Source organism: Vipera ursinii, assembly GCF_947247035.1.
Source record: "Vipera ursinii genome assembly, chromosome: 2".
NCBI classification, from domain to species: Eukaryota; Metazoa; Chordata; class Lepidosauria; order Squamata; family Viperidae; genus Vipera; species Vipera ursinii.
The window spans coordinates 61257572-61281163 of NC_139513.1; the positions used below are offsets into that span (position 1 = coordinate 61257572).

Sequence of the window (23592 nt, forward strand, 5' to 3'; positions counted from 1 at the left end):
TCAATATATTCATGTGATTGAATCTGCTCAACATGCTAAGCTTAAATACAGTTTGTTAGTTTCTGATAGAATGTGAATATAATCTCTGATTCATTCCATAGCATTGTTTTTAATACCTGCTTTCTCCTTGTGCTATTTACAAACAAAAAACTCAAGGTAAACTAATCCATTTTCAGACCTAGGCTACATGAAATATATAGTTCTTCCACTTCCATGTTTCTTTTCCCCTTTTTTACTTTCCATGTTTAGTGGATTACCTGAAGCAGTACAATGAGGCTTAGCTGAGATCACTAATGCACAATTCAATAATCTCATGACGTATGCTGTGTTTATTTCTCTATCAGGTGGGAGAAGAAGGTAAAAAAGACATTCCAAGTGTCAGTTTAAACTCTTTATCATCTTATATATGAGCCTGATGTTTGTCCTGGAAATGCTTACATGTTTTGGATTTTACTTTTTATCAGTGTGATTATTTCCATGCTTTCAGCAGGGATAGGGGAGAATTATATTTGGTCCTCATTTTAATATTTATCTACTCAATTTGCATTCTGCAAATTACAGCATAAACCAGATATAATTTGCTCTTGCACTTCTACAACTTTTGAAATGTAGATCTCTGATTTTTAAAGCATATATAAAATATATAGTTTTAAAAAGATATGTAAAGTTATGCAAAAGTTGTACAAAATACCCATGCACTATAAAATATATGTATTTATTGCAGGGTGCTGCTTGTAAAACTCTTTGTATTCAGAAAAACATATAAATATTAGGAAGCATGACAAACTGAAAATACAAATTTTCCTGCAGTTTTCTTCCCTTTAAAAAAACATCAGAAACACTCAGAAGGGGAATAATTTGTGCCTCACAATGCAAAAAGTAAATAAGCTACTTATTCCACTTTATAAAGATAAGATTTATAAAGACTCACATTTAGAACATTGGAAATATCTATAAATGTGAATTAAAATTGGAAGATATAGAGGTGACCCTCAACTTTCAACCATTCATTTAGCAACCATTCAAAGTTGCAACAACACTGAAAAAAGAAACTTATGACTGATCCTTGCATTTATGACTATAGCAGCATCCCCATGGTCACATTTCAAAATTTGGGCATTTGGCAACTGGCATGTTTTTATGACTGATATATTGCCATTTGCAACTCTCCAGCTCGCCAGCTTCTGATAAGCAGTTCTTGACAACTGCAGTGATTTGCTTAACAATCGTGGCAAAAAAGGTCATAAAATCAAGACACTTAACAACTGTCTTGCTTAGCAATGGGAATTCTGGCCCCAATTGTAGTTGTAAGTTGAGAACTACCTGTAGTACAATGTCTACTAGTAGATCTTAAGAAATTGCTGGATTAAAGTCCAGCTTGGTTACCCAGATATAGTGGTCAGAACCCCATTACCCTCAAAAGGACTGCTGCTTGCTGACCATTTCCATTTCCCAGCCATAGAGCCCATTACTCTGGCTCCTGGAAACAGTATGTAGTTAGTCTTGCAAATAGTCTTGTAAAGTTATTTAAGTTTTGCTCTTTCAGTAGGACTGCACCTGATAGATGACTGCAAGAAGAACATTTGCCCTATGGAATGAACCAACTGACAATGAAAAAGATTTTCTTACTTCCACAGGGATGTTCTTGAAGACTGTCATCTGTTGATCCAAAATAATAAAGCCATTTTGGCTGCTTTAATTAGAATATTCTGATACCCACCATAAAAGTTCATAGTTCCTAAATTAGTTTCTACTAAGTAAAATGAGACAGTTACAGTTGCACATCACTGACAGTCTGCTAGAGACTGTTACAGATGTCCAATTATTCAGGATGTAACACTGTTTGAATGAAAAACAAGCCCTAGAAAATAAGAAAGAATGCTAAATGTTTGTAGTGGACGATCTAGTTGGTTTTTGAAAAATTCTTGTTAAACTTTTATACACGTATGAGGATAAATGCAACTGATTTGTATTCATTTATTTTTATGTATTTATCCAATTTATTGGATAATCTTACCACAGGGTAACTCCGGGTGGCTTACAATATTATTTGTTCCTTAGCCCTTTGTTCTTTTGAAAAAGGGCTCAAATAGGTATTCTCAGCCTGTGATGTTTGAAGCATTATCCAATGCCTCATCTTTATAACAGCAAAGATAAAACAAGCAAACAAAAAAAATGCTGAAGATCAAAGTTCACCGAATACTTAAGTCACTAAATTATGAATATATTTAGAAGCTAATCGGTTCTTCATTAATGAAGGAACACTAACCTAACTGTTATAGTTAGGTCCAACATACATTTTCTCACCTGGGTTTATTTTCTCACCTGGATTGCAGCTGAGTCCATCATCTTGCAAAATAAAACTTGGGAAACATGAGCACTTGTAGGACCCCACAGTGTTGATACAGAGGTGTTGACAAAGCTCTCCTGGATAGGCAAGGCACTCATCCTGGTCATCCCCAGGCAGGCTGTTTGACATTTCAGCTTCATGGCTGATTGACAAGGCTTCATGGTGATCCTCTATCTCTGTCACTGACAACATTCCTTAGTCATCAATCAAGATGAGAATTCATGGACAATACTTATATGACTATGTGCAAGGGAGCATGTTAACAAAGAAATAATTTCTTCTATAGGATGTTTTAACATACCTCTGAATAATAATGGACACAGTACTACAGATGACAGGGGATCCTTAATGGGCGTGGATAAATTGATTTTCATTTTCATTCAGCTGAAAATTTTTGTCAACAGCTCTTGCCTGCTCCTGAGTGCCTTAGGGCAGCTTTTCCCTTGATAATGCCCCCTTCTCCCAAGGCAAATAATCACTGTCAACCCTGTCATTTGATTTTACTGAGCCTTTCCATATAAACCTGCAGAGGATAAAAAGGATGCAGGATGCCTGCTAGACAGCCAAGTGATGGAACCCAAGAGTTCTTATTTGTGGCACTCCATACAGCAAAAATGCTACACGACAGGCAAAGGTATAGGATAAGGAGCAATAAAGACACTGAGCCACGAATTAAGATTTGCAACAGGTCAAAGGTTTTATGCATGCAGAACTTTATTTGTCATCTATCTATCAATCTAGGTAGGTAGCTAGATAGCTATCAAATTCCTACCTCACCCACCACCATAGTTTACAAATAAAGATTATTAAGATAATCACAAAGCGGAGGTCAGTTTGTAAAAAATAATAATAAAATTCATATTCAATGAATGATATAACATGTAATAACATGATTTCCAAAATTGGCTTCAATTGCAATAGGGGCAAAACAGGAAATAAATACATGTACTGTACGTATGTATGTATGTATGTATGTATGTATGTATGTATGTATGGATAGATAGATAGATAGATAGATAGATAGATAGATAGATAGATAGATAGATAAATAGATAGATAGATGATAGATAGATAGATAGATAGATAGATAGATAGATAGATAGATAGATAGATAGATAGATAGATGTGTTTGTGTTTGTGTGTGTGTGTGTATGGTTTATTTTAAAGGTAAACATTTTTTTTTCAAGTTCAGGTTACAAGCTTGCAAGCTCTGGGCAAGCTCAAAACATGCTGAAACATTAACACATGGGATAAATTAGCTCTTCTGTTTTCATTCCTATGAGTTGGAGAGGGAAGGGAAACTAAAGGGTAAGCATAATTGATCTACTAAACCAGCAGGAGGAAAAACTCAGAGAGGAGAGCTGAACTTTAAAATTCCCATTGATTAAAAGCAATTGCTTCAGCTCTAAGTACACAGTTCATCTGGTCAGCAAATACAGAGGGCAAGCAGAAAAAGGAAAACTGATTTTCCTCTGGTCATACACAACAGGGATTGGCCCATATAAATTTCACCATCTTCTGATTGAGCTGATTGCACTCTCGCTTTTCAGATTTAAAACAAGTAAGTTTATAAATGATAAGAACTCACAGCTGTTTTGTGTTTGTGTTCCTATGTATAAGTGCAAGGTTCACAATTTTTCCCAGATTGTGTGGGTGGCTGCATTTGGCCTATGATTGGTGTGCCAGGGACTATACTCAATTTTATTTTACTTCCATTTATTTTGAATTATCAAAAATATAACAATCACTCTCTATTGTATATTTAATAATTTTACATTTCTGTCACATTATGAATTATAGTTTTGTGATACTTCTTAGAGGAGCCCAAAAGTTTTCAAAGATTGCAAACAGCCTTGGAGCTTCAGGTATCTCTGACATAAAACCCTGATGCTTTCTTTTAAAGCTTTTGTATCACACTATCCTGACCTGATGTAATCTAGATGTGTTTTAGTACAACTTGTGTCTTCCTTGGTCAGGAAGGTAATTAGCTTAGATGACATGAGCCAAGACAGAAATGCTGATGGAAATAACAAAAGCAGATAAAGCACTGAACTCTTTTTAAAGTTTGCTCAAAACCTGAAGAATATGAAATAGAGGGGCCCACCCATAAAAACCTAAGGGTTATTAATCTAGCACTGTTATCTCTGCTCAAAAATCATTCTTATAACTTCATATCAAAATCTACCTGGCTTATTATTAGAAACAGAAAAACAATCTTTTGTAAAAAAAAATTAAGTAACCTGACAACCTACTATTTTTTCTAGCCCACCACTTACCCAAAAGAACCCACAAGGATATGTTTTTGACTGGAGCATAAACTCCACAGTTACCCCCCCAAAAAACACTGAATAAATCAAAGCAATAAGGAATATTAATAAGCAATAAGGGACAGAATACAAATAATTATTGCATTTTTATATAAGAAGAAATGACAAGGAGAAGGCATCCCAGGGGAAATATGACATAGTTAACAAATGGGTCCTGCTTCTCATGACTTCTAGTCCAGGCAAGTTCCATTTCCTGGTGAACCAGCAGTAGGATTCTGAACTTATTCATATAGGTATCTTGACTTAGTTCCAGATAAGCAATTATAATATAGATCACAGTTCATTGTTGTTGTTAGCTGCAAAGTCGTGCCCAACCCATCGCGACCCTATGGACAATGTTCCTCCAGGCCTTCCTGTCCTCTACCATCTGCTGGAGTCCATCTAAGCTCACGCCTACTGCTTCAGTGACTCCATCCAGCCACCTCATTCTCTGTCATCCCCTTCTTCTCTTGCCCTCAATTTTTCCCAGCATTAGGCTCCTCTCCAGTGAGTCCTTCCTTCTCATTAGGTGGCCAAAGTATTTGAGTTTCAACTTCAGAATCTGGCCTTCTAAAGAGCAGTCAGGGTTGATCTCCTCTAGGACTGACTGGTTTGATCGCCTTCCAGTCCAAGGGACTCGCAGGAGTCTTCTCCAGCACCATAGTTCAAAGGCCTCAATTCTTTGGTGCTCGGCCTTTCTTATGGTCCAACTTTCACTGCCATACATTGCAACTGGGAAAACCATAGCCTTGACTATACACACTTTTGTTGACAGGGTGATGTCTCTGCTTTTTAGTGTGCTGTCTAGATTTGTCATTGGTTTCCTCCCGAGGAGCAAGCGTCTTTTAATTTCTTGGCTACAGTCCCCATCTGCAGTGATCTTGGAGCCCAGGAAAATAAAATCTGTCACTACCTCCATTTCTTCCCCATCTATTTGCCAGGAATTGAGAGGGCCGGATGCCATGATCTTAGTTTTCTTAATGTTTAGTTTCAACCCAACTTTTGCACTCTCCTTCTTCATCCGCAAGTTAAATAGGCAGGGCGACAGTATACAGCCTTGCCGGACTCCTTTCCCAATTTTGAACCAATCAGTGGTTCCATGTCCAGTTCTCACTGTTGCTTCTTGGCCACATATACGTTTCTCAAGAGACAAATAAGATGGTCTGGTATGCCCATCTCTTTAAGAACTTGCCACAGTTTGTTATGATCCACACAATCAAAGGCTTTAGCACAGTCAATGAAGCAGAAGTAGATGTTTTTTCTGGAACTCTCTAGCTTTCTCCATGATCCAGCATATGTTGGCAATTTGATCTCTAGTTCCTCTACCTCTTCGAAATCCTGCCTGTACTTCTGGTAGTTCTCGATCCACATGCTGCTGGAGTCTAGCTTGTAGGATTTTAAGCATAACTTTACTAGCATGAGAAATGAGTGCAATGGTGGGATAGTTTGAACATTCTTTGGCACTGCCTTTCTTTGGAATTGGAATGTAAACTGATCTTTTCCAATCCTGTGGCCATTGTTGAGTTTTCCAAATTTTCGGGCAAATTGAGTGTAGCACTTTTACTGCATCGTCTTTTAAGATTTTGAATAGCTCAGCTGGAATACTGTCACTCCCACTAGCTTTGTTGTTGCTCAGCTTTTCTAAGGCCCACTTCACTTCACATTCTAGGATGTCTGGCTCGAGGTCAGTGACCACCTGATTGTGATTATCAGGGACGTTAAGCTCATTCTTGTATAGTTCTTCTGTGTAATTTTGCCACCTCTTCTTAATCTCTTCTGCCTCTGTTAGGTCCCTGCTGTTTTGGTCCTTTATCATGCCCATTTTTGCATTAAACGTTCCCTTCATCTCTCCAATTTTCTTGAAAAGATATCTGGTCCTCCCTATTCTATTGTTTTCTTCTATTTCTTTGCACTGTTCATTTAAGAAGGCATTCTTATCTCTTCTAGCTATTCTCTGGAATTCTGCATTCAATTGGGCGTATCTTTCTTTTTCTCCCTTGCCTTTCACTTCCCTCCTTTCCTCAGCTATTTTCAAAGCTTCCTCAGACAGCCATTTTGCTTTCTTGCATTTCTTTTTCTTTGGGATGGTTTTGGATGCTACCTGTTGTACAATGTTGTGAACCTCTGATAGTTCTTCAGCCACTCTGTCTATCAAATCTAATTCCTTAAATCTATTTGTCACCTCTACTGTATATTCAACAGGGATATGATTTAACTACTTCCCTACTTTCTTCAGTTTAAGCCTAAACTTTGCAATGAGAAGGTCATGGTCTGAGCCACAGTCAGCTCCTGGTCTTGTTTTTACTGACTGTATAGAGGTTCTCCATCTTTGGCTGCACAGCACATAGTCAATCTGATTTCTGTGTTGACCATCTGGTGATGTCCATGTATAGAGCCGTCTACTGGGTTGTTGGAAAAGAGTGTTTGCTATGACCATCATATTCTCTTGAAAAAATTCTATCAACCTGTGCCCTGCTTCATTTTGTACTCTAAGACCAAACTTGCCTGTTATTCCACTTATCTTTTGGCTTCCTACATTAGCATTCCAATCCCCCATGATGATAAGGACATCATTTTTTGGTGTTAGTTCTATAAGGTGCTGTAGGGCTTCATAGAACCGGTCAATTTCTTCCTCTTCAGCACTGGTGGTTGGGGCATAGATGTGGACTACTGTAATATTGAATGGTTTGCCTTGGATTCGAACTGAGATCATTCTGTCATTTTGAGGATTGTATCCCAGTATTGCTTTTCCTACTCTTTTATTGACTATGAAGGCTACTCCATTTCTTCTGAGGGATTCTTGCCCGCAGTAGTATACCTGATGGTCATCTGAATTAAATTCACCCATTCCTGTCCATTTTAGTTCGCTGATACCTAAGATGTCGATGTTCAGTCTTGTCATCTCTTGTTTGGCCACATCCAGCTTTCCTTGATTCATGGATCTTACATTCCAGGTTCCTATGGAGAAAAAATCTTTACAGCATCGGACTTTCTTTTCACCACCAGACACATCCACAGCTGAGCATCCTTTCGTCTTTGGCCCAGTCGCTTCATTCTTTCTGGAGCTACTAGTACTAGCCCTCTGCTCTTCCCCAGTAGCATATTGGATGCCTTCTGACCTGAGGGGCTCATCTTCCAGCGTCATATCGTTTTGCCTTTTGGTACTGTCCATAGGGTTTTCATGGCAAAGATGCTGGAGTGGGTTGCCATTTCCTTCTCCAGTGGATCACGTTTTGTCAGAACTCTCTGCTATGACCTGTCCATCTTGGGTGGCCCTGCACGGCATAGCTCATAGCTTCACTGAATTATGCAAGCCCCTTCGCCATGACAAGGCAGTAATCCATGAAGGGGATCACAGTTCATACTTTCAGCCAATAGTCCTACAATCTTAGCTTTTAAAAATACGTAATGCCTGTTGTTTGCGTGCAACTTTCAATTACCATGTTTTAATTTAATTTAATTTAGTTCAGTTTAATTTAATTGGAGAGTATTTGCAGATTTTTTAATTAGGAAAAGATGAACCCTATCAGATTTCATTTGATGCAGACATCTAAGCCACTGAGAAGTCCAGTGGAAACAGAATAGCTACATTTGCTCCTAATGGAATTCATGCTTGAATACTTTTACAACTCTACTTCTTTCTTATTGTGTTTTTGGTTTGTAGTGTTCCTTAAATTTCATAGTTAATTATATGAAAAAAATAGCAGGTTTGAAGGAAAAAAATATTTTTTGAGACTGGGATAAAAAATATCCAATATATACTTTAAGGAAAACTGAAGCAAGAGGAATCCAGTGAAATCCTGTTTTTTGTTTCTGTCTCTATTCGATGATAGATAGCAAAAATCATGTCTTGGCTTAAATGACATTATAGCAGAAGCGGAAGTCATTTCTGCTCAAGATTCCTATCCAGTTTCTATAGGATTCTACTCCTTAGATCAGACATGTCAAACTCGCGACATCACGTGATGTCGCAAGACGTATCAGGACTCTTTTGTCATTGCCAGTAATGGAGTGGGTGTGGCTTCCAGATGACGTGTCCAACCCGTGGGCCAGCAGTTTGACACCCAAAAAGTTCTGGATGGCTGCCTGCCAGAGGTTCCTCCCTCCCCATATGCAATTCTTCTGTGCAGCTCATGTGCTCTTCTGGAAAATCCCTTAATTTGAGGGTTAATGATAAAGGTGTCAAAATAGTGCAATGCGTAGAAGGAATGGGAAAAGAGCCAGGAATGAAATTCTTTTCACTATGCTCCATATAAAAGCCAGTGGTTAAAGCATCAGGCTAGAGACAGGGAATTCCATTCCCACCTCAGACACAAAGCCAGTTTGGAGGGAGGGGGAATTTAGGCCAGTCACTCTCTCTCAACCCTAGGAAGGAGGCAATGGCAAACTGCTTTTGAAAAATCTTGTCAAGAAAACTTGTCAGGGACTAGAATAGAATGAGAGAGTTGGAAAGAACCTGGGAGGTTTTCTAGTCGAACCCCTGCTCAGGCAGGAAACCCTGTACCATTTCAGACAAATGGATGTCCAATGGATTAATCCAGACAATTGCCAGGAGTCAGCAGTAACTCAAATGCATCGTCTCTCAAAATACTCCATATATGATACATGCAGATATTTTAGTCTTCAATTTTTGGTTTTCAGACAATGTGTAGATGCCTGTTTATAGCTAATCTACTAAGTCTGGTATATAAAAGAAAAAAAAACTTCAGCATAGCTGTTGTTCTTTAAAACTGCAAATGCTCTACTTTTCCTTCATGTGCCTTTGAGTTTCCATAGCATCACTTATTCCTTTTTCTTGAATTTCATCAAATTCGTTTAGGAGTTGATTTTGTTAGTAGGTATATGTACCATGAAAATGACACCACACATTTAGAGTAACTTTATTTTAAACCTTCCAGATTTTCTATATGCTAGCTTATTCTCTTTAAAAATGAAATGCATAATTCTTTCTACCACATTATTTCTGGAATATATTTTCCTATATTACATGAATGGGTCCTGTTTTATTTAAAACCTAATTAAATGTCAAAAACAATACTGTACTTCATTCATTATTGTCTACCTCTAGAAATATAATGTGTGGATCATTCATATAAAATAATTTAATATAGGCATGTTCTGTGCTTCTGTTGTAACTATTGAAAAGACTACACCCATTATTTATCATAGTGGGTGTAATTTGACATAAAATAGTAAAATCTTTCCACTTATCAATCCCAGAGATTAACCAGTGGTGACTCAGACCCTCACCGTAAGGGAAATGTGTATTTTCCCCATGGATTGAGTAATTAAAAGGGGCCAAATATGTATTCTTTATTTGTATACATTTGTTGCCGTGTCCAGTCAGGAAAGAAATTGGCTGCAGTTACTAGCAGCTCTGAACAGAGAACAGCCTGAGATATTCCTCTTGGAAAGTTCTATAGACTTCATAAGAACCTCTATGGCAATGCTGTAGCCATGTAACAAATAATCACTATACTGGTGAAATGCCAGCCACTGAGTCTAGGCCAGGTGGATCCTCAAAGTGGGGAAAATAATTTGATACACCCAGCATGCCAATATGCTGCTATGGTCTCCTTCTGTAATAGGATCACCATCCACAAGTGATAGATGCTATGCAGAAGTCCCCTTCCTTCTTTCAACTTGCTCTGTACCAAGGAAAGTGTGCATCTTAAAATTGGAGTCATTTTATGATAAAATGACACTTAAAAATATTATATTGTCCTGCACCATAATTCCAAATTAGTGACTATACTATAAAAATTATACTATCCATATCTGTTCTGTGATAGGTTTTTTTCCCCTACATTCAGTATAGCGAGATGGATTTAAGAATTTTTTTTAATACTATTATATCTGAGATATTGGAGGTATGTTTTTATATTATCTAGCTTTACAAACTAATTGAACATTTTTCTGTTTAACAAGAAAGGTATATCATGCATGGCAATAAGGTACACTTCAACTTTAATATACTTTTTGATTATGCATTCACCTGCATAATTTTCTAATTAATAATGAAAGAGACCAGGGTGTATTTACTATCTTCTTTGGTAGATTCCTTCTTTTTTTTCCCCAGATGTCTTTTTGTTCTTGCTGGTTTTGTTATTATAAAATTCAAAACTAGCATTTGCTAATAAATATCTTGAAAAAAAGAGAGATACAAACATTTTGTCTTTATGCAAGATTTTTTCCAATATTATATTCTAGGAAAAGAAAATCATGAATTTTATTTAAGCAGGTATTCTTTATGTAGAAGTCTTCATATTAAACATGGAACCATCCCTATCCCATACCTACTCTATCTATCTATCTATCTATCTATCTATCTATCTATCTATCTATCTATCTATCTATCATCTATCTATCCATCTATCCATCTATAGATAAAGATAGAGATAGAGATATTTGATTTTGGAAGAATCTAATCACAGGAAATTCCCTAGTATATATGGGCAGCACATGATTTAGGATAACAACTTCATCATGAAAAAAATAGGATTATATATATTGCTGTCACTTTTTTTGTTAAAAACTTGGCTGGCCTCTCAATAAGTGTCTTTCAAAAACCATTTAGAAGAAACAGAAGCAGAATCAAATTTTGTACAAATAAAAATTGCTATAGAAATTAAAAGTCACCTGTATTTCTGGGACCTGATTTCCCAAAGAAGCAGATTGCTTTGGTAACAAATGCAATATTTTGTATAACTTTAGGTTTGATTATTTTTAATGGTGTGAATAAAGAAAGACCTTTTCAGCATCTGCAGTAGAAGAATGGCAGTCAGGCTGAAGCGAGGTGACGTGAGGCTCCTCGTTTCCTCTTCCCTCAACAATTGGGCGCCAATCTCAGCCTATTGGTTCAGCCCTCCACAATAGTCCCAGTTTCTCATGCGGAAAAATTAATTGCCCACCCCTGTTATAGACAGTAATGGAGCTCTTACATTTTTCAGGTGTCACTGTTGACAATGGTTCAGGTTGTCTCTTCAGTTCTGGAGAGATAAGATGGTCTTCTCCATCACAACAGGAAAGCATCACATGGTTGCAAGGATAGCCAAGATTTGGGTTCGACTCGCAGGTTTGACCCTCGTTTTTTACTTGTTGGCCCAACATACAGCAATCACAACATTGCTGAAAGAGAAATGTGCCATTAACACAGCAATTATGTTAATGTAACTTAGTACCAGCAAAATGCTTTAAGCTGATAGAAGTTTATGGATATGAAAAAGTGCTGATGTGTGGCAGTGTTATGAACACTGCTCTCACAAATTCATGCGAGAATCCATAGGGATTATTAATTAATTTATAAATTTATTTCTGACTCATTTTTCCAGCCAAAGAGAAGCCAGCGCGACACAGAATCTATTACTATTTACATATTTGCAAACTGCAAAAATTAAGTATTTCAAACTCTTAATAAAAAATCATTCATAATTCATTCATAAATCATTCAGAAGAAAGAACATTTTTATGATTCACCTAAAAATAAAGAAAGAGGAAGTTAATTTAGTCTTACAAAGAAAGTTCCAGAACTGACCACAAATCAAACTCCATTTTGTGTTTCAACCAACCCACCTTTTCTAGACTGATGAACATAAAGAAGAGCCCATAAAGCAGGTCTTAAGCCCGAAATAGCAAATCCACAGTTCTCACAAAGGCCTCAAATTCATTTTTGAAGCTTCAGGATCCCTGACATTACAATGTTTAAATGTAGAAATTATTACAGGTAGTCCTTGACATATTACCACAAATGGGTCCAAAGTTTCCATTGCTAGGCAAGGCAGTTGTTAAGTGAGTTTTACCCCATTGTATGATCCTTTTTGTCACATTTGTTAACATGAATCACTGCAGTTAAGTGAATCATGTGGTTGTTAAGAGAAACTAGCTTCCCCCATTGACTTTGTTTGGAAGCCAGCCTGGGATGGTGGAACTGTCATGAATACATGCCAGTTGCCAAGCACCTGAATTTTCATCACATGACCATGGGGACGCTACAATGGTTGTGTGAAAATTGGTCATAAGTTTTTTAGTGCCATTGTAACTTCGGATGGTCACTAAATTTTGGTTGTTAGTAAAGGACTATTTTTATGTATTATCAGTAACAATACGAAATGACAGATGTCAGTATTGGCTTTCATATGTATCAAGTTCTTTTCAAAAACCTAGGAGATCATAATGTATCAAGGTAAAATATGAGCAGATCCCAGTAGTGTGGTCTTTTGCAATTGACAGAAGGAAACTTTGTTAATGTGCAGATTTTCTAAGTGATGTCCAAGAATTTTTCATCCAGTGTGCAAGTGGGGCCACCATAGCCAGTTTACGTCATAATCTTTCAATTTAGATTTTCAGATCTTTGGGACTTTCTCCAATTCTTTGTCTTGTATATTACTATACTTCTATACTACTATCCCCTAGTATTGCAACATCAATTATCCACACATTCTTCTTTTCAACCACATTTAAATCTCATGTGTTATGAACCAAGATTTTATCAGGTTGTGTTGTATTACATTTTTCAACTACACATTCCTACCAATTTTCATTACATTTTACAGATGTTCCAGTGAATCATTTTGGCAAGTGGGTTATGTCATTGTTTATAACTAGCTTGTGCAATCTTCTTGCAGTCAGCCAAATATATGATTTATTACTTCTGCTTCTTTGCATAATCTGCACCTTGGATCATTTGATGATTTTTTTTTCAAATTTGACCTTGACTTAATTGGTTCAATAGCTTGCTCTCAAGTACCCAAAATCAACCCTCCACTTTCTTTTTTAATGTTCCATTTGTAAGCAATTGCCAGATTTTATCTTTATCAACTTTCCTTTTCTTTTGTAGAAAATGACCATGTAATTCTTTTCCTTGCCAGTATTCTCTTCTTGGTTTACTGCATTATTTCAGTATTCATATTGCATTCAATTTTTAATCTGCATCAATATTTATTCTTAGCTGTCTTTTACAAAATCAACCAATGCATGCCTTTCTTCTTCAACAGTTTGTTTGACTTAAAGTAAACCTCTGGCTCCATTTCTACAGGCCAAGTATAATCTAGAAATATCACTATAGGGGCATAATACATAGTGAATAGTTATCAGTTTTTCAGCACAAACTATCCAGTTTGGTTTCAGTCTAGTTAATGATTCCAACAGTGTATCATGTTACAGGCATGGGCAAGGTACTGATGGGTTTGATGGTGTTCCCACCATTCATTTTTGTCTTTAACATTTTTTGATGTATTCTTTCTAATCCCTTCTCCATGCTTGATGTTATCCAACTGCAAAGTGCCTAGTCATGTGTAGGCTTAATCTGGATGGTTCCTAATGGAATGGTCACTTGGCATTTAAATTCAAATATTGTTTGTGATTTTATCCCAATGTATTGCTAATATAGTGTATTTTTTCTAGACCAATGCTATATCACGGCTAAAAATTTGTACAGTGTTTGTAAATGACTGGATTTCAATTTCTGAATATCCATAAAGCTTCAGATCATCCATATAAAACAAATTAACATTTTATTAGCATTTTTGCTGTTTAACAGCCCTAAAGAAGGTACACTGAGCCCCTGGTGGGCTTTATTGTACCTAATCTGGTTAAAAAAATTTCTCCAAACTGCAGCCCTCAAACCTCCTGCCATTCATGGTCATATTTTATATGAAGAGAAGCAATATGTTTTTTTAAATTCCCTGTCCTTAATTGATTCTTGGTTTCAGTTTGCCCATACCAGAAAATAATAATAATAATAATAATAATAATAATAATAATAATAATAATAATAATGAGTTGGAAGGGGCCTTGGAGGTCATCTAGTCCAACCCCCTGCTAAGGAAGGAAACCCTATACCATTTCAGACAAATGGCTTTATTGTACCTAATCTGGTTAAAAAAATTTCTCCAAACTGCAGCCCTCAAACCTCCTGCCATTCATGGTCATATTTTATATGAAGAGAAGCAATTTGTTTTTTTAAATTCCCTGTCCTTAATTGATTCTTGGTTTCAGTTTGCCCATACCAGAAAATAATAATAATATTAATAATATTAATAATAATAATAATAATAATAATAATAATAATAATAATAATAATAATAATAATAATGAGTTGGAAGGGGCCTTGGAGGTCATCTAGTCCAACCCCCTGCTAAGGAAGGAAACCCTATACCATTTCAGACAAATGGCTGTCCAGTCTCTTCTTAAAAACTTCCAGTGTTGGAGCATTCACCACCTCTGGAGGCAGGTTGTTCCACTGGTTAGTTGTTCTAACTGTCAGGAAGTTTCTCCTTAGTTCTAGGTTGCTTCTCTCCTTGACTAGTTTCCATCCATTGCTTCTTGTCCTGCTCTCAGGTGCTCTGGAGAACAGCCTGGCTCCCTCTTCTTTGTGGCAGCCCCTGAGATATTGGAACACTGCTATCATGTCACCCCTCACCCTTCTCTTCATTAAACTACACAAACCCATTTTCCAGCAACCATTCCCCATATGTTTTAGCCTCCAGTCCCCCAATCATCTTTGTTGCTCTTCTCTGTACTCTTTCTAGAATCTTGACATCTTTTTTACATCGTGGTGACCAAAACTGGATGCAGTATTCCAGGTGTGGCCTTACCAAAGCATTGTAAAGTGGTATTAGTACTTCACGTGATCTTGATTCTATCCCTCTATTAATGCAGCTTAGCACTGTGTTGGCTTTTTTGGCAGCTGCAGCACACCGCTGGCTCATATTTATATACTCTTATTTTTTTAAAGAAATAGATAACCTTTCATGTCATGTGCAAAATTAATAGAAGGTAGTTAGACCTAATGGGAATCGAATCTCATGGCTTGTATCAAGGATTCATATGCTGTTTCTCCTTCAGTGGCTTGTATAGGTCTAGGATTTTTTTTCCCCCAAGCAACAACATGATTGCTTTATATTTCTCAAGCCACCAGAGGTCATCCACAAATTCAATCACTTGCCTTGGAGCTCTATTCAAGAATGAACCCTGACAGCAGTAGGGTCAGCAATCTCTGAAGTCACAGGCCTATCATCTTTTCAACAACCTTTTCCAAAATTCAAGATTGGAGATGGATGAATATTGTCAGGTAAAGCCTGATCCCAGTGATGGCCTCTTGAGGAGAAGACAAGCCACTGAGTTCTTAAGAGTAGGCTGAACCTCCCCCCTCTTTTTACCCCACTTGTACTCTGCTGCTTGTTATTTCTAGAACACTGTAAATTATCCAGGAGGACATGGATCTAACACACAGGTCACAGAATTCAGCATTCACTTCCTCAAGTGTAACCAAATCAAATTCCATCAGGAAACCAGACAAGACTGACCTCAATCATCTCCATAAGACCAGCAGGAGCCATCTAAAAGATGTTTAGTGGAATACTTATGACAACCCAGCAAGGAATCCAGAATCATCCAAACCAGAGCCACAAGGGAACTCTCAGCAAATACTGTACAACAATGATGAAGAAATAAAAAGATTACACTGTCCTTATTGCCACAAGGTATTCCTTAATACAGGTTCTTACTCACTCTTACTCAGACTCACTCTTTGTCAAACATTGTTTGAGAAACAGCCAAAGGAAATAAACAAATAAACCAACGATAGCAATATTCTGTTGGCTGCTGTTTTTTTCCTTTATGCCTTGCTTTGTTTCTGTTTCACCATATTAACTTTGACATACCATATCTCAAAGGTAAATGGTTTGATCATTTTGATAGTGTTTTTCCCCCTTGGAGGGATTTTTAATATTTATATATTAGATGTTTTAGAAAATTGGTTCCCAAACCTTCTTTGTCCAGACCACTATATTATCACTGACAGTTTTGAATGCTACCATATAAAGTAAGGGTTAGCAAAAAAAAGTCCCTATGGAAACTGAAAATTTATTTATCAAATTTAGAAGCTACCCATAGGACAAATAGATACAGATACCTCCCCTAGTTGGCATCCACAAGTCCCTAATATTAAATAAGAAAAATTATTTTTAAATTATTAAATGATTTGTGAGACTTTTGCTGTGCCAAAAATCTTGAGCAGGACTACCAAAGATTTTCCTATTTTATAACTTTATGTTTATTTGGGCATCCAATACTAGACAAACATTGGTGGTGAAACACAGTTTGTGAATAAAAATGTCAGGTGATGATACAAAGATGTTAGGTTGATAGGTAGGTAGGTGAGTGGGTAGGTGCGTAGGTAATGAATGAACCTAAGCAAATCTTTGCCAGTAAGGCTTCTTCCTGATAAGTCGGACTTCTAGAATATCTTTAAACCAGCCAGCATGTCCATTCCAGTAAAGCTGATGAGGAAAGTTTATGTTTGCAAAGTTCTTCAGAACAGGCAGAAGTTCTGTAGCAAAAAGTCACTGTTTATAAGGCAATCAAACCTGTTGCTTGAGGGAAAGAAATCCCAGAGACCTAAGCAAACCACTAAAAATGAAATAAGCAATCACAGATGATCCCTGGTATAAAACATAATATGAATTTTCCATTATATATTTAATTATATCATTAATTTTGCCACTGATACTGGTATGGGGAAAAATAAAGAATTTGAAGATCCAAGTAGAGCATATCACTGATTTTTAAACAGCTACATCTCAGCAGGTTGATGTTCTCTGGGTCTCTAAGCTAACAGGACTGGGGAATGCTTGGACAGAATATCGGAAGATAATACTGGGCTTTAGGCTAGACTGGGAAGTCAAAGCCATCTCAGAATAAGGGGCTTGCAAATGGTTTCCATTCTAGTCTTGTCCAACCTGTGGGCTTCTCTAGCTAAATCTTTCTGGTGGTCTGATCCTCCACAGCTGCATCTGTCCTTGAGATCATCCATAGTTACTTTATTGTTAGTGTAATAATTTGCAACTTGCTTCTAATAGACCTGTTATCTCTTACTGAGAAACTTAATGTATCTCAGCAGGTAATTATATTTACCCCCAAGATATTCAATTTATAATTCTATTTGCAAATTGTTAAATCAAGTTACAACAAATAAGAGGACTGCATGCAATCTCCAAAGTACAACCATCACCACAAAGACACAGAGAAGCTATTTGTCCTCATATATATTGGGGGGCAAGAGATTTTTCTCCCAAAAAATGCAAAAGAGCAAAAGTGTACCAGCTTATTCCAAAATCATCTTTCACATGTTCAATGAAATAAAAACTTTAAAAGAAGATATTACATATACACCCCAGGCAGACTTAAAAGACTCCTTTTAAAAAGCCATTTACCGTAACCTGAATTCTTCAGACATTCTTCTTCCAAGCTGCGTCAGTCAGAATAGTTTTTATTCCCATAGCTCCCTCCCCTAATGGCTTTACTAGTTACATGGTTAATAAGGAAAGGGCATAATAAATATTTAAATCAGATTCTCAACTTTGAGCATATTTTGCTGCATTCCTCATCATGCCTGCAAATGGATTAAGTTAAGAAACCACAGATGGCAGGTCGCAACACTTCTCAATTTAATTCCAAGCTACTCGTTTAAAAAACTAACATCAGCATTGACACAGAAACCATTTGGCCTCCAATGTTCTTATAAGGACATCCCTGAAATGTCTTCAAACCATCTAGTTTGTGTGCCAAACATTACCAGTATTCCAAACGTCATGTAAGATCTACTCCAGGGGTCTTCAAACTTAGCACTTTTTATGACTTGTGGACTTCAACTCCCAAAATTTTTCAGCCAGGCATGCTGGCTGAGGAATTGTGGGAGTGGAAGTCCACAAGTCATAAAAGGGCCAAGTTTGAAGACCCCTGATCTACTCCGTGACTTTGTTTGTTGGGTCAATCTGCTGGTCCTTTTAGAGAACCTGTCCCAAAAGGTTTGTTCAATTGTCCTTTCCAAGAAACAGCATCTATTTGTTTGTTTGAAAAAAAATGCAAAATATTTTTAGCACCTATACCTTTTATGCTCTTCTTTATAAAGATGGTTATATGGTTGCTTTGTTTAGAGGGCCGCAATAATAATCAATTAAATAAATATTTTACTGCCTAGAATTGCAAATCAACCAATTATACAGAAATTCCCTGAATATTTAAAAGTAGGTTTTCATGCGTACATCTTTCTTTTTGTCTTCCTAGTTGACCTTGGCTAGGAAAAACTAAGCATTGTCAAACCTAGCTAGTGCTTGGATACCTAGGAAAAACCAGAGTTCTGGGTTACTGGGAATTCAAAAAGCATCACTCAAGACAGCAAGAAACCATTTGGCCAAGATAAGGCAATGAGAATGTCCTTTCCAAAGAGTTGAACTCAACCTTATTGGTTTTCTTCTTTGTAGATATTATCTGGGCTATACTGCCATTTCTTCTATATGGAGGGTTTTGATTATATTGTTTTCACTGAAGTACCATTTTATTGTACATCATTGTAAATCACAAATTATTCCATCAGGCTCTAGAATTTAGAAATGTAGGTAGGGGGGAAAAAGATTTTGTTACAAAATATTTGCAGGAAAGTCCATTGTATTGTGATTCTGACATGACATATGCTGAGTTAGGAGGTTTCAGAGGTCCTTCTAGTGCACCCTTAGAGAAGAAGTAAATCAGCAGAATAGTTCTTTGCAGAAAGGATTTTCAGTTCCTTTTGTTTAAAATGAAAAACATACACACAACCTCCCCGCCCCTTGCATATAGAAGACAAAAGAGACCATGCTAACCCAGAACATATGTTTTTGGCTAAAATTACATTACAGCTTATTATGTCCATCCCTGAAACAGTATCCTATAGTTTACTACAATTGCCATGGGGAGCTTTATATAAATCCATTATATGCTGACTACAGAACAAAACAACTTCTAATACTAGAACAGGTACAAAACATTTTCTTAAATTATAGCAGAGAATCAAATTATTTATTCCTTTAACGCTTTCTATTCTATCCTTTCTCCAAAAAGTTCAGAGTGAATGCAGATTTTTTTTCCCTGTACCATTTTAACCTCAACAATTACGAACGCAAGATTAAATTTACAGTCAACTTTATGGCTGAATGAGAATTTGACTACTCTCCATAATTGGCACACATCCCTATACACAATATATACCTTCCTGAAGGTGGAGCAGAAGGAATTGCATTTCTAGATGAAGCTTCTTTGCTGAGTTTTGTCTCTGTGTAGTACATCCTCAGCACTGGCAAATCTGAACAACTTTATCAGCAAAATGTGGCGCAAATTGGTCTTAACTAATTCTTAATAAATTCTTTTTTTCCATATATTTTATTGATTTTTTAAAACATAAATAGCTTAATAGTTGGTTAAGAGTGTGTTTGCTAGGTTTACATTTGTAAAGAAAAATGATTAACAATTGGCTTCTATAATCCATAATCCACATATGCAAACAAATGTTTCTTTTTTAAATATTCTCTCTGGTAGATCCCAGGGACGCGGTGGCTCAGTGGGTTAGGACGCTGAGCTTATCGATCAGAAGGTCGGCAGTTTGGTGGGTCGAATCCCGAGTGCCGCGTAGCAGAGTGAGCGCCTGTTACTTGTCCCAGCTTCTGCCAACCTAGCAGTTCGAAAGCACATAAAAAATGCAAGTAGAAAAATAGGGACCACTACAGTGGGAAGGTAACAACGTTCCGTGCACCTTTGGCGTCTAGTCATGCCAGCCACATGACCACGGAGACATCCTCGGACAAGTGCTGGCTCTTCGGCTTTGAAATGGAGATGAGCACTGGCCCCTAGAGTCAGAAATGACTAGTACGCATGTGAGGGGGAACCTTTACATTTACCTTTTACCTGGTAGATCCCATCATCTATTTTCTTAATTTTAACTTTAATATTTTTCCTTTGAGCAGTATCTTTCTTGATCAACGTGTTTTGCTGAATCAGACAGTTTTTCCATATATATTTTTCCAACCAATTATACAATTTATTCCAGATTTCATAATAATCTGTTTCACTCTTATCCTTGAGTTCTGTCAGCCTATCCATTTCAGCACAGGATAAAATCTTATTTATTACCTCTTCTTCTGAGGGTGTCTCATTATCTTTCCATCTCTGTGCAAAAACTAATCTTGCTGCTGTTAGCATGTGTAATAATAGGTATAGGGATCCTTTATTGTATTTGTCCTTGGTAAAAGTTCTGGCTTTAACTCAATGTTCTGCATTAGTATTTCTTCTAGCCACCGTTTTATCAAATGCCAAATTTTTTGTGGTTTTGAACATTTCCACCATATATAGTAGTAAGTCCTTGGTGGAGCAGTGGGCTAATGCCTCCTTAAGTAACACCAGCTGCCTGCAATTAGTGCAGGTTCGCATCCCACCAGGCTCAAGGTTGACTCAGCCTTCCATCCTTCCGAGGTAGGTAAAATGAGGACCCAGATTGTTGGGGGCAATTAAGCTGACTTTGTAATTATTTATTTATTTATTTATTTATTTATTTTTATATACTGCCCTTCTCCCGAGGGACTCGGGGCGGTGTACAGAGCAAGGTAGGTATACAATTAAACAATATAAAAACAAATGAAACCCCAAGAGCTATCAGGCCAGGCCGGACTGCTGGAACAAGTAAGTTTTTAAGTCGCGCTGGAAGGTGCGAAGGTCGGGGGCCATCCAGATTTCGGTAGGCAAGCAGTTCCAGAGGGTTGGCGCACCCACTGAGAATGCCCTCCCCCTGGGGGCCACCAGCCGGCATTCTTTGACCGGTGGCACCCTGAGGAGGCCCTCTCTGTGGGAGTGCACAGGACGGAGGGGTGTTGACGTTGGCAGAAGGTGCTCCCGTAGGTAATCCAGACCCATGCCATGTAGGGCTTTGTATGTCATCATTAGCACCTTGAATTTCACTCGGAAGGCAACTGGAAGCCAGTACAGCTCACGGAGGAGAGGTGTGATATGGGAGTATCGGGAGGCCCCCAAAAGTGTTCGTGCAGCTGCACTCTGCACCAGCTGAAGCTTCCGAGTGGCTCTCAAGGGCAGCCCCATGTAGAGAGCGTTACAGTAGCCAAGGCGAGAGGTCACAAGTGCATGGGTGACTGTACGTAAGGCATCCAGGTCCAGATAAGGTCGTAGTTGGCGCACCAGTCGAACCCGAGTGAAGGCCCCCCTGGTCACAGCTCCTATGTGCTCTTCCAAGGATAGCTGTGAGTCTAGGAGGACACCCAGGTTGCGGGCCCTATCAACCGGGGGTAATAACTCACAACCGATGTTAAGGGATGGAATGCTCTGAGTATCCTGGCATGCCGGTATGTACAGCATGCCGCTTGGGGGGTGTATGAAAGCCCTAATAAGCAGGCATATACATAGAATGAAGGCTACTGCTAAGCTTGTAAGCCGCCCTGAGTCTTCGGAGAAGGGCGGGATATAAATGGAATTTTAAAAAAAAGTCCATGGCGATTCTTTGCATTTCCAACATTTCGGTGAAGTCTTTTTATCCATTTTGGCTAATCTCACAGGGTGGAGGTGCCACGTATAGAACATCTTATATAAGATAACCATTGGCAATGAGAGGTAAGTCATACCCAAAATTTTTGCTCCAAATTAACATTGTATCTTTTACTTGTTCTTTCAACATAACCTGTTCCAATAAATATTGATATATCCTTATCTCTTTTTCCTCCATTCCTAGTAAAATTTTATCTAATTCTGTATGTTCCATTCTTTTTTATCCTTCATATATCACGATTGTATTTGGATTGTATTCTTAATAAATTTTTAAGAGAGTTGGTCAACCAAAACATGGTTATTAGACAATGGCCTTATGACACAATAAGAGAGGAAAAGTAAAGTGATTCACTTCTCTTATCACTGAACATGAGTGTAAACTTGTATTTAATCAGCATATTTCCCCATCTTTCTCCACTAGAACTCTAGGTATCCTTTTTAATACTCTATTTCTCAGAAGTTCTCAGTAAACCAAAAAGTCTATTAAAATAGGCCAGCAGCCAGAGGTTGCTTGGGACAATCTTGTCCACCACTTGGCTTACCTCTCATTGCCAATGGCCCATTCAGTCAGAACTGCCTACCAGATTGCTATGGAACTCCCCAAATATCCTTTGAGAACCTGCTGGATCCATCAGGTGCTTAGGGTAGACCTGCAAAGGCCTGGAGACTAAAACATACAAAGAACATCTATGGGACTTGGGTTTGGCTAATCTAAAGAAAAGAAGAAATAGGGGAGACATGATAGCAGTGTTCCAGTATCTGGGGGGCTGCTACAAGGCAAAGGAGACCAGGTTGTTCACCAAAGCACCAGAGGGAAGGACGAGAAACAATGGTTGGAAACTGATCAAAGAGATAAGCAAGCTAGAATTAAGGAGAAACTTCCTGACAGTGAGGACAATTAACTGGTGGAACAGCTTGCCTTCAGAAATCGTGGGCACTCCATCACTGGAGATTTTTAAGAAGAGACTAGACAAGCACCTGTCTGAGATGGTATAGGTTCTCCTGCTTGAGCAGGGGGCTGGATTAGAAGAACTTCAAGGTCCCTTCCTATTCTATTCTATTCTATTCTATTCTATTCTATTCTATTCTATTCTATTCTATTCTATTCTATTCTATTCTATTCTATTCTATTCTATTCTATTCTATTCTATTCTATTCTAATTTATTTATTTATTTAGTTAGTTAGTTAGTTAGTTAGTTAGTTACATTTATATACCGCCCTATTCCCTGAGGACTCAGGGCGGTTTACAGGGAATTAAAAATCCAACATACAAAAGTTAAAAACCAAATTAAAAAATATTAAATTGACCCTGTACTCTTAAAAACCCCAATTAAAAATTTCTCCTCAGCCTGGGCCCGAGAGCTCAAAGAGCCAGGTCTTCAGGCCCCGGCGGAATGATCGGAGGTCGGGGGCAGTTCTCAGCTCCACCGGCAGCTGGTTCCAGAGGGCAGGCGCTCCCACTGAGAAGGCCCTATCCCTGGGTGTCACCCGCCAGCAATCTCTCACCGGCGGAACCCTGAGCAGACCCTCCCTGTGGGAGCGCACTGGGCGAAGGGCGTTTGATGCCGGCA

The 23592-nt window shown here is 37.9% G+C and overlaps 1 protein-coding gene across 1 annotated transcript in view; it reads right to left on the reverse strand.

Moving 5' to 3' along the window:
* The window catches only part of FBLN2 (fibulin 2), a gene marked incomplete at its 3' end in the record, with an annotated part of 141267 nt that overhangs the window by 40139 nt on the left and 77536 nt on the right, over nt 1-23592 (reverse strand). The window contains exons 4-5 of the mRNA XM_083351712.1: nt 11598-11784; nt 2326-2532 (exon numbers count right to left, since the gene is read on the reverse strand). Of these exons, the coding sequence (XP_083207838.1) occupies nt 2326-2532; nt 11598-11784 (394 nt within the window). The remainder of the gene's footprint in view (nt 1-2325; nt 2533-11597; nt 11785-23592) is intronic.